Source organism: Camelina sativa, chromosome 15 (assembly GCF_030686135.1).
Source record: "Camelina sativa cultivar CO46 ecotype springtype chromosome 15, ASM3068613v1".
NCBI lineage: Eukaryota > Viridiplantae > Streptophyta > Magnoliopsida > Brassicales > Brassicaceae > Camelina > Camelina sativa.
This window is the reverse complement of record NC_141894.1, coordinates 7,596,494-7,612,191: the sequence shown is the minus strand read 5'-3', so window position 1 is coordinate 7,612,191 and position 15,698 is coordinate 7,596,494. Positions and strand designations below refer to the sequence as shown.

The following is a 15,698-nucleotide window of genomic DNA, read 5'->3' as shown; positions in this document are numbered from 1 at the left end:
ATTCTTTAGTTTAGTTGATGTATCAATTGGGCTTTAGATTTTGATGATAAATAACATTAGACATGTTTCAAGTTCAGCGTTCATATGTTAGTAGTTGTTGTTATCCGGTATAACCGTTCCGTTCGTTTTTTCTTCTCTATTCCCGGTCGGCGTCGGCTTCTCCGGCGTCGGCCACCACCATTTCCCTTTTCTGTTGATTTAAATCTTTGTATTTACTTCTTAATCTTAGGTTTTAAGTTCATAGAAATGGCAAATCATGGCTATCAAACCTACTCTCTTTGGCTTCATACGATGATGTTGTGTAAGGAATTGAGTCTGTCGTTTCCATATAAGAATTCTATCTTTGTATGGGATCCATCCCTGGTCTGGTTTATGGACCAATTCAACCAAAGACTTTCACTAGATATGATAGAATCATCTTTTCTACAATGTCGTTCCTCCTCTCTAATGTCGATTCGATGGAATTGTGATGTCCTTCCATGTTGAAGGTTTGTTTCCGGCGCTTTCTATTGTTGTCAGTATATTTTCCGGTTATTAACCGGTGTTTGTCCTCTTACCCGAGGGTATGGAGGTTACACTTGGGTTTTTGATCCTCGAATCATTGGAGGAATCAAACCGGTGGACATAATTAACAACAGAGATCGAACGGGATATGTTTCTCGAATTGATTTGGGATTAAGTTCTATCATTGGATTTCTGGTTATTTGTGTATAATTTTGGGTTGAGTAGTCTTCTGAACATATCAATGGACTTCTTGTGACGTTAACATTTTCCAATGGTGATGTTTTCCCATTACCATGTCTGGAGTATTTCATCTTATCGATCTATTATATGGGCTGTGGAGTATATGGTTTTAAAGTTAAGGTGAAGAACTTTTATGATGATGGTGACACATTTCCTCGGTCGGAAGCTTTCTTTTTACTGGAACGAGTTCATCGTTATATTCATGGGATTAGCTTTTGGTATAATCTAACACAAGTCATGGTCGTGATGGGAAGGATAACAGCGGCTAGTGGTGATGGTGTTGTTCTCTCTTTTCTTTGGTCGAGAAATTCTGCTTCTATGAAAAGGAAAATTGTGGCCACTAACCGACATCAATGCATTTGGCGTTTCGAGCATGTCATATTGAGTTTCCAAAGACAAGAATCAGAATCACTTCAAGCAACATTTCAGATTTTTCATCTAACAAAAGCAATGCGAAAAAAATTTTCGAGTTTCATCTATAAGATGATAGCCAATTACGAGTATGTGAAGAGGGGACGTAACCTATTTTTTATGTTAGCCTGTAAGGCTTTCGATTGCGAAGCAGGGTCACTTCCACTTCTTCATCGAAATTGTGTTCAATTTCCTTTATTTGTGTCATTGGTTGTATATGAATGATTCATGTATAATGTAAAACTCTTTATGATATAATATATTTGATTTGACAAAAAAAATTTCCATTTGTTTTATGTGTTTGTTTATTGTTTAAGAATTAAGACACATGAGCGTTAAAATTTAAGACACAAATAAATTATCCTTTATTGTTTGTTGATTGGATCAGTGAATCATGATAAGAGAAAGTGATGTCCCTTATGTATAATACAGTAAAACCTCTATAAATTAAAAAACACTATAAATTAATAAATTTTGCTGGTTCCGAGTCAGGACAGTGTAAAAAATAACAAAATTCGATAAGATAAAAAGATAATATTTTTTTTTTCAAATCCCCATGTAAAATATAGTCCCAGTAATGTCATAAATTAATAATCATGTAAATTTACAATATATATATATATAATAATGTAAATTTCTCCTAAAGCTCATATCTGTAAAATAATTGTTATGTTGTATTTTCAAACTATAATGATATAAAATATATAACATGTCATAAAATAGCTAATTTTTAAGAAATATTCAACTTCTAGATATACAATATTTACATTTTGATAGTTTGATAAACTATTAAAATACGATAATTGATATTATTCATAAATTTGAATTTATGTATGTGTATAAGTGAATTTATCTATAATATTTGTAATTTATTGTCAATAATGTTTTTTAAATATTACAAATTCAATTCCAAAACCATAAAATTTAGTGCAATCTAATGGATTGCACTGGATTGCTTGGGATAAGTTATGTAAAGATAAGTGTGAAGGGGGTCTCGGTTTCAGAGCCCTTGAACAGTTTAATGATGCCATGCTAGCTACACAGTTTTGGCGCTTGATCCATTACCCGAACTCTTTGATGGCCCGGGTAGTGCGGGGTCGTTATTTTAGGAACAAACATCCTCTTGAGGCCACAAAACCTAATAATCCTTCTTTTGCCTGGCGGAGTATTTTTTCTACCCAGGAGTTGGTAAGACAAGGCGCAAGGTGGGTAGTGGGTTCTGGTTGCTCAATTTCAGTTTGGCGGGATCCCTGGTTACCGGATGCTCGGCCTAGACCAGCTAATGGTCGGGGACGGTTGTGGCTACCAAGTTTAATGGTTAATCATTTAATTAATCCTCTCATAAAGGACTGGCATTTACCCACCTTAGAGGAATTCTTTGATCCGGTGGATATTCCGATTATTCGGAGTATATCGGTTAGCAAATACTACAGACCAGATCGGTTGATATGGCACTTCACCAAGTCCGGGAAGTATTCGGTGAAATCCGGTTATAGGTTGGCCCGGGATTTAACTACTGCAACGGAATACGGGCCGTCGTGTACGGCTCTTCGGGCGCAATCCTAGAAACTAGAGGTTCCCCTAAAGGTCAAACATTTTTTCTGGCAGGTTGCATCTGGGTCATTACTAGTAATGGAACGGCTAGGGCATAGAGGGGTCCATTGTGACATTCTATGCAAACGATGTGATTCTGCGGCGGAGTCTATAAATCATGCACTTTTTGAGTGTCCCCGGTAGCGCAGGGTTTGGGATTTGTCTCCAGTCTCGGTTGATCCCGAAGGATTTCCATATGCCTCTATTTATGCAAACTTGGATTTTATTTTTGGCGGGCATCGTCCCAATCAGGAGTCTCTGATTTATCAAAATGCCTTCCCTGGATCCTTTGGTCAGTTTGGAAAGATAGGAATAGAAAAGTTTTTCAGGGTACAGAGGGCGAACCAAGGGATATCTTAGATCAGGCAACTAATGACAGGCTTCTGTGGGAGGGGGCCAATTCATTCTCGGGTGGTTATATACATCCTCCGTCTCTTCTAGAGGCGAGGGGCCCTCTCCACGGTGTCAGGTTGATGGTTCTTGGAAAGGATCAGATCCTCTTCAAGGTTTGGGTTGGTGGTTTTGTAATGACGAAGAGTTGAAAATTTTACTGGGGGCACGAAGCTATCGACGAGGTCCATCCCCTTTACATGCTGAGTTACAAGCGCTTTTGTGAGCTATGGAATCTTTGCTGGCGGTAGGGGCGGATTGTCAAACTTTCGAGACGGACTGTGCAGAACTGATTGCGATGGTGCAGCTACCTGAAGATTGGCCAGCCTTTTCAAACCAACTGGAAGATTTCTCCTTGCTCCGGGCTTCCTTTCCCTCCTTCACCTTGACCAGGATTTCTCGTGAGTCCAACGTCAGAGCCGATTGTCTTGCACGCGCCTCAAGAACTTTATTTTCTGAAATTTCATTTGTAAACTCTTATCCTCCAGTTTGGGCAACCAATCTTAGAGTGATATTTTAATTTATTTAATGTTTGGTTGAAAAAAAAGAAAAAAAAAAAACCATAAAATTTACAACATTCGAAAGTCTAATCTTATTTTGTTTAAATTATTTTAATTCATAATTTTAAAATAATTAAAAAAATAAAAATATATGTATATAGTTAATAATTATTAATTTACACTATAAAATAATAATTATTAATTTATAGATAAATTAATATCACTATAAATTAATAAAATGTCATGGTCCCAACATTATTAATTTATAGAGGTTTTACTAATATTAGTGCCAGATCTCCATATATTAAATCTTTATACCTTACACTAAAAAAAGTGATCCAATATTTAATATATATTTTTCCAATAACAATAGATGTCATTGTCAATAACCCTTATTACTCCCTTATATTTAATTCTTTATTTGCTTTTATTTAGTATGATCTTAAAATTAAGAGAAATACCCTAGAATGACACACATTTGGGTTTTTGTTCCAAAACTAGCACACACGCTGGAATGTTCCAAAACTAGCATTAGTATATTATTATTATTTTATCTCAAAATTAAATCTAAGCTTATGATTTTAATTGAAACAACAATATCCGACGAAGCTTCCGGCAAAACTAAGCTTTTAATCTCAAATCTTCATCTTCTTCTTCTCCGGCGAAGCTTGTGGTGAAGCTTCCGATCACAGATTCCGATCAGATTTCAAAAATAGTTGAAGAAGAAAATAGATGGAAGAGGAAATCTCCAGAGCAAGACACCAATGGAGGACGGAAGAGACAATCGGTGAAGAAGAACGAATATAAGAAAAATCTTCAAAGAGACGAAGATATTAGAGTGAAGAGAAGAATGTTCCAGAGTAACAAACAGAAGAACGAGACCTCAGATGAGTCCATGGTTGTGTATCTCCTTTTGCTCTGCTCATACTTACCAGTCTCGATTCTCATGGTAATTTTCTTTTCCCCCCTCTCTCTAAACTAGATTTGATGAGCGAAATAGATCTGTTCCCATATAGATTTCGTATCTAAGTTTGGGTTGAGTTCCAGTTTGAATGTAAAATGTTGAAGCTGAAATGTGTATTTGAGTTCTATTCTCTCTTATTTGGATACCAAAGTAGTTGCATATCAAGTGTTTGATATAATGTCATTGGGAACAAAGTAGTTGGTAAAGAGTAAAAAGTTCATCATTTTGATGACTTCGGCTTATACTTCGTCTGTTATGGAGCTGACTAGTAGTGCTGATGAGGCGTAGTATGATCATCTAGGAAAATCTTCCTAAATATCAATGAAGTTTTCCTAAACATATGAAATCCTTCCTAAATCTAAAAAAATGAGTGTATCACATATTACTCTATTTCACCTTTGCTTTAAGAACATGGTGAGAGTTTTAAATTTGTGTAAGGCTTATATGTACTATTGAGATTAAGCTTAAACTTTATTTCTCTCCAATGACTACACTACATGTAGGAAAATTGGTAGGTATCTAGCTTGCTATGAGTTTTTGAATTGTTTTGCTAATGGTATAGATCAACTTGGTAGTGTTTCTTGGGGTTTTAAAGTTAATTAATCTGGTAGTGTTGCAGAACTAGATTAAATGTGGGGTGATATATAAGATATCTCTTGAAGTAATATGTTCAAACGAAAATTGATTTCATGGACTGATCATGTTGTTGAATAAGGTTTTCAGCTCTAAATTCAAGTGATTGATGATATACATGATGACAAATATTTCAAGAACAAAGCAGAAAGTTGATGATGAAGATGGGAAAATGGGCACTTGAGTGGAAGTTGAGTTCGTCATTATGGAAGGTCTTCCTAAAATTCAAGAACACCTTCCTAAAATCTATAGAATCCTTCCTAAATTTTTTAAAAATGTGTTTCTAAATCTCTTTATATGTGTTTTGCTTTATTGTATCACATATTACTTCATTAGATGTATACTGATTTGATTATTATGTGCACATATTGGTGTTTTACAAAAAGGTAGCAAATAGAAATATCCAACATGATGTTTTAGGAAGATCTTCCTTAACATCAATGACTTCTTCCTAATTTTCAAAGAGTTCTTCCTAAACGTCAATGACTCCTTCCTAATGCTTTTTTTTTTCTTTTCATGACGGTATTCCTGAAATTCAATAAATTATTCATAAATATATGAGAATCCTTCTTGAATGTTACATTCAAATCCTTCTTATATGTTTACTGGTGAAAACATAGCTATCTACAAAAATATCGAGATAATTAATACAAAACCTTCCTGAATATACTTTAAAACAAGTCTTGTGGTGAAAACCATCCAAACTATCTTTCATAACCAAAATCCTAATGCTAAAACAAAGACCATGTGAACACAAAGAATCAAACTCTAAATACTTCGATCTCATATGGCAACTGAAGCCTTCAATCTTGTATGAGCACAGTTCGTCTTTGATTCTGAGTGTTATTGCAGCTCCAATTCTTCCTAAACTTTTTATGAAGGTCATCCTGAAGTTCAAGGAAACTTTCTTGAAATTCGTTCAATCCTTCCTGAATTTTCATAAGAAGGAAGTAAGAACCTATATATCTTAGAGAAGGTTCCTCTCTTCAACAGAGAGTTCCTCAATATCAACGGGTTTCGCAACTTTCTCCATGAATTCAACCATTTCTTCATAACGTTCAGCTTGTTCAGCTAATTTCGCCATGTAAACATTCTCTTCCCTTGATGATTCAGTCGACATCTTTGATTTAACAATCTAAAACAAATCCTACAAAATCAGAAACAACTGAATCAAAACCAGAACTCAAATTAACATCTCAACACTCATTTACTTGACCAAGTTCATCACGGATTAAAAATCAAGAAGTAAATCCAACAAAGCAGAAACAACTTAAAACTGTAACCCAATATCACATCTAAACCGTACATACTCATCCACTTAATCATGTGACGGAGAGAAGAGAATCGAAGCATGTGACGGAGATCTGATTACCCGATGAGAGAAGCTTCTCGAAATCAGATTCATCTTTCAATTTGATCATCTCCGAAAACTGGGAACTGCGGATGTCACCGGACATGGTTGATTCAATTGATCGCCGGGGATTTTGGTGTGATTTTCACTTGATCGAAAAAAGCGCGTGAGAGAATCATAATGAATTAATAATTTTAGTGTTTTAATATTTAATTAAATCATGTGTGCTAGTTTTGAAAATAGAAGAATGTGTGCTAACTTTGGAATGAAAACTTAAATTTGTGCTATTTTTGAGAATTGCCCTAAAATTAATTACCGATCGATCGAGACAGTAAGTTAATTAGAGTATTCGTAGTACTCGATAAATCCCTAGTTGACAGGTTCCAGATTCTCGTCCCACACTTTCCTCGTTAGTGACTGCCTCAACACCTTTCCCATGAAAACGACCTCGAGACGCTTCTCAACACCTTCAAATTGAGTCGACGTCATCCTTGCCGCCGAGTGAAGAGTTCTTGAAGACTTATTTTAGTAAGTTAAGAGAGAGAGAAACACGTGAGAAATCAGAAATGAATTGAGTTGTGATGAAAGATACTACGAGAATTCTAGTCTTTATATAGGAAAAGATATACAAGGTTATTCGAGGAGAGAATGCGTGTAGATGCATGATATCGACAAACAAGACCAAAGCTGAGCTCCTCTTAGTTTTTTTTTTTATCGGCAAACAAGTGCTCCACTTTCTTAATTGCTCAATACAACCTTTAATTGCTCAAAAATTTCTTAAAAATTGCTAAAAAATTTCTTAAAAATTGCTCAAATTTTTTTACAAAACATGTGTTACCCATTTAGACCTTTAATTTGATATATTAGCCCATAAAAATCATTAATTAAATTTTCACAGTTATAATTTGTAATTGAATCAGATCACTTCGTTAAAGATATACTATGTAACAATTCGCACTATATGCGGGATAAATCGACTTAAATAAAATTATTGCAAGTAAAATTATTATTTGGAATTTAAAGTTTCATAATAATTATTTTACATATAATTTTTTATTTTATTCAAATTTACATTTAATTATTTTGTGTAAAAAATATATTTCACCCGTGAAATTGGAAAATAATGTTAATTATTGTGATAATTGTGATAATGTTATTTATTTTTAAGATTCTTATATTAATTAATTTTTAGTATATACTCCATTTATTTCATAAAAAGTGTCATTTTAGAATTTTATTTTTGTTTCAAAAAGAGTGTCATTTTACATTTCTAATGCACTAATTTATATTTTCAATGCATCTTTTTCATTAGAAATTCTAGTTTTACCTTTAATCTATGACTAAATTGATCCATTAAACATTTATGAAATAAGGGCATATATGTATATTTTAATATTTTCTTAATTTGTGTGAAATGTGTCAAAATGACACTTATTGTGAAACAAAGGGAGTACTTAAATAATCATCAAATTTTTTAAAATCGGAGAATAAGTTTTGTATATCAAAAAGTTAAGTAGATGAATAAGTTTTTTAATAGTTTATGAAATGTAATTACTTTAAATAATTAAATATGTTATGAAAATGATAATTAAATTATTAAGTATTTTCTTTTTAAAATAGTTGATGAAGTCTTCCATTTTAAAAAACTAAGAGAAAGAAGCATTACCTTATATATTCTAATGACACATTTATGTAAATAATAATGAAATAAAGATTTTCTTATATATTTTAATGACACATTTTAATAAATCAAAAGACTTATTTTTGTAAATATGTTTATCTTGAGATGTTTAATTACAATTAGATCTCCAAATCGTTCTGGCGACAGCAAATCAATATTTTCAACAACATGTTTCTCTATTAATATATAAAGGATACATATTTAGATAGAGTCGTAATACAAGTAGATCTTTCAAGTAGAAGGTGATGCTAGTGCAAAGTGTGGAGGGGTCAGAATCTAGGAGGTTTAAGTCTTTTTAGTAGTTCTTCATTCATCAAAAAAAAAAAAATGGGTGTTTCTTATTTATTATGTTTGATTATGCATATTGGATAAGAGATAGAAGAAGCACCACTCACTTCCACAGAAACCGCATGGAGTCATATAAAACATTATCCCAATTAAAAGACCCAACTTTTTTTTTTTTTTTTGATTGGTTATATTTTTTTATAATTTTAGAAAAGAGCTAGAGCAAGACTATGGGAAGTGTACAGTTGAATGGTTCATGCTTAGTAGCTTCGCTATCTCCAAACCATAGCTTTAGCCACAAGATCAAACTTAGTAACGCAAAGTCATACTTCCTACGCTCAAAACACAATGCCACCAGAGCCGGAACCATCCGAGCCATAAGCACGGCACCAGCGAGCCAACCTCCAGCCGCAAATGAACCCGATGACGAACCTCCTGCTGTCGATTTTGCGTTCGTCCATGTAAGTAGTGATCTTCACTCTTGACGATTATATATATTCTTGTTATTATCTATATTGTTAACATGAATGAATCAAAATCGTGAGTAAAAAGCAATTAACCTTGAAGTGATTAGAGCAAATTGTGTATTGTTTAGTGTTCTGTGGTGAACTTTGAATGGATGATTAATTAATAATAGAAATCTAATAAATTGGGGATAATGTTTGTTAGTCTGTGTTGTTGCCGGACGGAACACCGGACGTGCATTGGAGAAGAGCATGCGGTGGACAGAAACTTAGAGATATAATGTTGGATTCTAACATCGAGCTCTATGGTCCTTACGTATGATATTTTTCTCTCCCTGGATTTGATTAATTCTCTCTTAATCAAATTAGTTTGGATCGGAGTATCATTTTCACGTGTTAATTTGGCAGAGTAAGCCCTTGTCAAACTGCGCAGGAGTAGGAACTTGCGCTACTTGCATGGTCGAGGTATCTTATAGTAGTAGTTTCTTGATGAATAACTAATAAGGCTTTAGTTTAAAATTCAAATGATGGTTTATCATCTAACTACATTTATCTCCTGATGATGGATGTTATTTGTAGATTGTAAATGGAAAGGAGCTTCTAAATCCACGAACTGACATTGAGAAGGAGAAACTCAAAAGGGTAGATTCTTATCTTATAGTATTAGTATACAATAATCTTGTATCATTTGGTTAAATAGTATAACAAATAATTAATTTTTCACAGAAGCCAAAAAATTGGAGACTAGCTTGTCAAACCAACGTGGGAAATCCAGATTCGACCGGATTGGTAGCCTCTCTCTCTCTAATCTTTGTTATATAATAATTTTCTATACATGTGACTGATTGATATTGATAAACTATGGCATACATACATAGGTCGTCATACAACAATTGCCAGAGTGGAAAGCTCATGAATGGAACATCCCTAAGAATATACCTAATGACGATGATCCCGAAACTTCTACGTGAAACTCTTGTCATTGTTCTGTTAGTTGTTAGTGTTGTTCCTATATCACAAATTTGTAACGATCGATTTTTAATAATATTTGTTGATAATATTAGCCATACAACTACCCTATTTAAACAAAACTAAATGATTATTATAAAATAATAAAACCAAGACAGCCATCCACTAAATGAAAGATATTCATACAAATTGGATAAATATTACAAAGTCCAAACCAAACAAGAAAGATCGAGACAAAGAAATCAAACACAGAAACATGAATCAAGAAATCATCACTTGTTTGCTTAGAAATCAGCAGAGTCAAGAGGAACATGCTCGGAAGAGCTCATGAAAACATTTCCGTAGATAAGTCCGGCAAGTCCACCACCGATGAGTGGTCCCACCCAGTAAACCCAGTGACCAGAGAAGTCTCCGGCAGCAACAGCTGGTCCAAAGGAACGTGCTGGGTTCATGGATCCACCGGAGAATGGACCGGCGGCGAGGATGTTAGCACCAACGATAAGGCCAATGGCGAGTGGAGCAATGGTTCCGAGAGAACCCTTCTTGGGATCAGCGGCAGTGGCGTACACGGTGTAGACCAAAGCAAAGGTGATGATGATCTCCATCACTACTCCTTCTAATGCTCCTAGTCCAGCTCCAACGCTGTGGGTTGGAACCGCCTGCGTTTTTCATATAGTTTTAGCGTTCGTTCATTAGTTTTTATTTTTTTAATAATTAAACTGCCTCAAGAATTGTATATTAGTGGAAAGGAGATCTAATAATGTTCATTATATATTGACAAAAACCTACAATATTATATAACTTCCAACTTTTAAACAAACCATGTGTCCTCTATATAGTTAACAAGGCTAACATAAAAACAAATATTATTCAAAACATGGAGAATATTTTATTTTTTGTTTGACCTTGAAAGTTCTTTTTTGTTGTTGTTTTGTAGACCTAGAGTAGTGCGAGGCAAGATGAGCTATGATTTTATTTTATACGTAAGAGTTGGAGATCAAGAGAACATACCAAACCGCCGGTGACGAATTTGAGGAGGAAGCAAGCGGCGGTGGAGCCGAGAAGCTGAGCGATCCAGTAGAAAACTCCGGTGATGACTGTGATTTGACCACCGACGGCTAGACCAAAAGTGACGGCTGGGTTAACATGGCCACCGGAGATGTTGGCTCCGATTGCAACCGCCACGAAGAGAGCAAAACCATGGCAAACCGCGATGGCCACTAGTCCCGGCGTATCAAGAGCAGCGTCGGACGTCAGCTTCGCTATATATATACAAATGTAACATATTCATTTAGTCTTTAGATCCAATAATAATTGTTACAACTCACGAAAACTATTAAGATTTATTTAACTACGCGTCTACGAACCGTAGGCAATGGCAGAACCAACACCAGCGAAAACAAAGAGCAAAGTGGAGATGAACTCAGCGAGGTAAGCTCTTAGAGAAGCCAAGCTGAAGGAATCACCAAAAGAACCAAAGGCAACTCCAGCCATTGTTGTAGAGGAAAGAAGAAAATGTTATAAGTTTTTGTTTTTGTTAATGAAGGAGATGATAAGACCTGTTGCATGTCATTCTCTTTATATAGGAGACTCTTCATATATTCATGCATAATTTTTTTTTTTTTTGGTCAAATATTCTTGCATAATTTAAATGAGTGAAAATACACAAGATTGACCCAAATTTCAAATTTGGGTAAAAATAACTCAATTGACATACTATAGTATCTCATTACTAGATTGACACAATATTTATGTAAAAAATACTAAAACCCCATAAAAAATTACCTTAAGTTTTATTCTAAAAAAAAGAATATGATCATATTTTTTTTTTAAAATCATATTTTAATACATAATATTTTTATAAATCATATTTATAAAACAATATAATGTATAAAAATATAATTTAAAAATACGATTTAAAAAAAAATATTTAAAATATGATTTATAAAAATATTATGTATTAAAATATGATTTTTAAAAATATTTTTCCGGAAATATATTTTATAAAACTATAATGAATAAAAAATATGATTAAAAATATGATTTTAAAATATATCTGTGTTGATGTTTAAAAAATAATTTTCTTCAAATCTCTAGAAAAAGAATATGTTTTAAAAAATCTGATGTATAAATATATGACTTAAAAATATATCTATGTTAATGTATAAGAATATGATGTATAAATAGAAAATATGAAGAGATTTAATGATTTTAATAGCAAATATGGCAACTAATCTAAACAAAGTTGGTAGACATTTTTTATAAAGAAGAAAATGTTATAATTTTTTTTTGTTAATGAAGGAGATGATAAGACCAGTTGCATGCCCTTCTCTTTATATAAGAGACACTTCATATATTCAATACAAAATTTAAATTATAAAACTACTATCCTTAATGAGTTTTTTTGTGGTGCGGTTGGAAACGACTTATAATAAATGATTTCATGTGTTGCCATTTTACTCTACATCTATTCGTGATTTTGGGCTAGGAAGGTGCTTAAAAAAGCTAAAATAATGACATTTTTACGTAAAATATACTCAATTCCTTTGTATGAATACATTTTAATATATGTTATATACCATATGCATATATATTTTATTCTATGTATAATGTATACATATATGATATACGTATTCATAATCCAATCACATTTATAGTCCTTCTCATGTTCTCATTATTTGAACTATACAAAGTAACTCGAGTATTACACACAAAAAAACAGTGAATCCTGAATGAAAACAAATCGATCAATTTTTTTTCCCAAAAATACTTTTTCTTTTAACATTATCATAATATAGCGGCGGTATTTCTTATAAATTAGTCAAGAATTTGGATCGGATTTTCCTACGAGTCTAAAAGGTCGGTTTAAAGTAATATGGCCGGTTTAAAGTGATTGAAATTAGAGGTCGTTGGGAGTGGACCCAAAGGACAGAGTAGCTTCAAAAGTTCAAAAAGGATAAACATAAAGATGAGATTAGAGTAGTGAGAGAAGAAAACAAATGGATACAAACAAAAGCCTAAGGGAGGGACAAGTGTGAGCTGTAAACAATGTGTATGGGTGTAAGACCGGCCAAAATATGATTGTGGTTACTGGTTGCATGTGACATGATCTTTAAATTTTTTTCCCCAGTGATTTGATCAGATTTTTAAAGATGTGACTCATTTATGATTATATTCCATTTCAACAATGTTATTTTTGGGTCCCTCCATTATTTTCCTCTTCGATGAACATTCTCCATCACATTCATTGATATACCAATCTTTTTTTTTTTCTCTTGCTAAATGTACAACATTGTTTGATTCACAATCTGGTACATTGTTCTCTTATTGAATCCAATGCTACCTAGAAACTGTCTAGCAATCAAATCCTTGCTTTGAACTTGAGAAATTTGAAATATGAATTATTGCTGAGGTAGGAGATATCGGGTTGCTACCAGAAAATAGTTGCCATGCTAATGACATTAACTTATTTTCTAAAAATTACCGTACGTGTCAAATTTCTTATAACAAACTTAACCTTCATTAACGTGAAATTTATCTAAGTAGTTCAATCTTCAGGTCCCTCATTTCTACTAACATTTTTAAGGTTTATGATTAAAAAACACGATAGATAGAAATAATTTGGTAATTCATATATAATACAAAATGGTGTTCACTCAATTATATTATGTTAGATGTATATTATGTATTAGTTGCGATGTATTCTCTAATCAAAAGTTATGCAACCACTTTTAGCCAATTTTATAAAAACCAATCATATGTTATTATGTTATGTTTAATTGTAGTGACATGTGTGATGTTTTACGTCTATACACTTTTATAAACTCTTATGGTTCTTTTTTTTACTTTTGGGTTATACAACTCTTGTGGTTCTTACTAATTCAAGAAACTCAATACATCGTTGGTTGCAAGGTTCATCATTGCTGTCACCTTACCAAATACGCCAAGGGCCATTTAGATTACATCTGAATCATTATTCTCGTCTAATTAATTATATATCAGACACTCGTTTCTTAAGCTTAAATAGGTGGATGATAACCTTAAATATAGTTTATCTATAACAACAATGGCTTTGTGATTGGTTGTAGGCCGGTGGAATTATACAAATCTTACGAGTTTAATAAGCTTGATTTTCGTTGTCTTGCCTCTACGCCCACGAATCTTTCCAAATTTAGATCTGTTGACGTGAATTATTAGTTCAGTTTACTAATTAAGCTGCTCTTAAACTAATATAGTAAAACCTCTATAAAATAATACTTTATAAATTAATAAACATTATTAATCAATAAATGTTGATCCCAAATGGGATCAGTATAAAAAGTAACAAAATTCAATAAGATAATATTTTTTTTTTGAAATCTCCATGTGAAATATACTCCCAATAATATTATAAATTAATAATCATGTAAATATATATATATATGCTTTCATAATAATATATGGTTTGAAATTTTGAATTTTCTCTTAAAGCTTATATCTATAAAACAATTGTTATGTTGTAGATTCAAACTATAATAATATAAAATTCTATATAACAAGTCATAAAAATAGCTAAAGATTTTTGAAGTTTTCAATTTCGAGATGTGCATTATTTTCATTTTGATAGCTTTATAAACTTTAAAATATAACAATTGATATTATTATTCAAAAAAATTGAGTTTATGTATGTCATATGTATAAGTGAATTAGTTTATAGTATTTGTAATTTATTGTCAATAATTTTGTCTAAATATTACAAATTCAATTTTAAAACCATAACATTTGTAACATTTGAAAGTCTACTCTTATTTTGCTAAAATTGTCTCAATACATAAGTTTTAAGAATTTTAAAATTTTATATATATATATATATATATATATATATATATTAATAATTATTAATTTATAGATAAATTAATATCACTATAAATTAATAAAATGTCATGATCCCAACATTATTAATTTACAGAAGTTTTACTGTAATTAACTATTTTTCGTTCAATGTACATGTGTTTATTAAGAACTTTTTTTTTTACCGTGTAAGCAGTATCATGCTCAGAGATTTAGAGGCTTTGGACAAAAATTTATATCAATATGTTCAATGGTTAACAATATAGTCTAAAAAATAAAAACAAAAGCCCAAAATATATTTGAGATCAAGATCTACAACCAAACAAAGAAAATAATGATAAATGTTAGATATATTAGAGAAACCTTGTAAAATGACTTTTTTAGAGTATCAATTTTAAGAAGATTGTTGAGTAATGTGGTTTATAAGATTATGACATAAACTGTGGTTTAGAGCATTTGCCCATTTTATTAAGAGGTAGTCACTGCTCTGCGTACGTGTAATAACAGTGCAGTATCTTGACAAAACCCAAAGAGAACAATTCTCTCCCTCGGAATAATCCGATAAAACCTCCAAAGCTCTCAATTGCTTGGATGCCTCTCACATACGAGACTGCATCCATATTTATAATAAAATCTAAACAAGCAATCTCCAAGGAAAAGGAAATAAGACGGGGTCACAAAAAAGTTCTTGAAATTGTGTGAGAAGTGAGTCTAAGTCTGCTCGATTGTGAGTAGAGTTGTTAGTTGGTGTGATACCCTCTATAAGCGTGTCTTCAATATGCCATAACCACACACACTATTCAACTTCTTGGAGTTTGTCAAGAGCACGAACTGAGATTTCGGTTCGAGCTAATGAAGGATCCCCACATGGTGTGTGTGGCAT

General features: G+C 32.5%; 3 protein-coding genes, 1 long non-coding RNA gene and 1 pseudogene across 4 annotated transcripts; 4 read left to right on the top strand and 1 right to left on the bottom strand.

The window, feature by feature from the left end:
* The first annotated feature begins 246 nt into the window (after positions 1–246).
* LOC147926354 (uncharacterized) lies at positions 247–1,413 on the top strand (annotated as a pseudogene).
* A 771-nt stretch (positions 1,414–2,184) lies between these two features.
* On the top strand, positions 2,185–2,721 carry LOC147926353 (uncharacterized). The gene has a single exon (XM_087487032.1). It carries the CDS (start codon positions 2,185–2,187, stop codon positions 2,719–2,721), a length of 537 nt encoding a protein of 178 aa, XP_087343158.1.
* Positions 2,722–4,201: 1,480 nt separating this feature from the next.
* LOC147926352 (uncharacterized) lies at positions 4,202–5,680 on the top strand. Its single transcript, XR_015581424.1, has 2 exons — positions 4,202–4,587; positions 5,318–5,680. It is a non-coding gene; the product is annotated as an uncharacterized LOC147926352 (long non-coding RNA).
* A 2,680-nt stretch (positions 5,681–8,360) lies between these two features.
* On the top strand, positions 8,361–10,085 carry LOC104745954 (photosynthetic NDH subunit of subcomplex B 3, chloroplastic). The gene is made up of 6 exons (XM_087488416.1): positions 8,361–9,013; positions 9,222–9,332; positions 9,425–9,481; positions 9,596–9,658; positions 9,743–9,805; positions 9,895–10,085. Exons 1-6 carry the CDS (start codon positions 8,783–8,785, stop codon positions 9,985–9,987), a joined length of 618 nt encoding a protein of 205 aa, XP_087344542.1. The 5' UTR covers positions 8,361–8,782; the 3' UTR covers positions 9,988–10,085.
* A 41-nt stretch (positions 10,086–10,126) lies between these two features.
* On the bottom strand, positions 10,127–12,294 carry LOC104745953 (aquaporin TIP2-1). The gene is made up of 3 exons (XM_010467336.3): positions 11,353–12,294; positions 10,997–11,247; positions 10,127–10,644 (listed from the first exon to the last, which is right to left on the bottom strand). The coding sequence occupies exons 1-3, from the start codon at positions 11,477–11,479 to the stop codon at positions 10,270–10,272; spliced, it is 753 nt and encodes a 250-aa protein (XP_010465638.1). The 5' UTR covers positions 11,480–12,294; the 3' UTR covers positions 10,127–10,269.
* Positions 12,295–15,698: the final 3,404 nt, after the last annotated feature.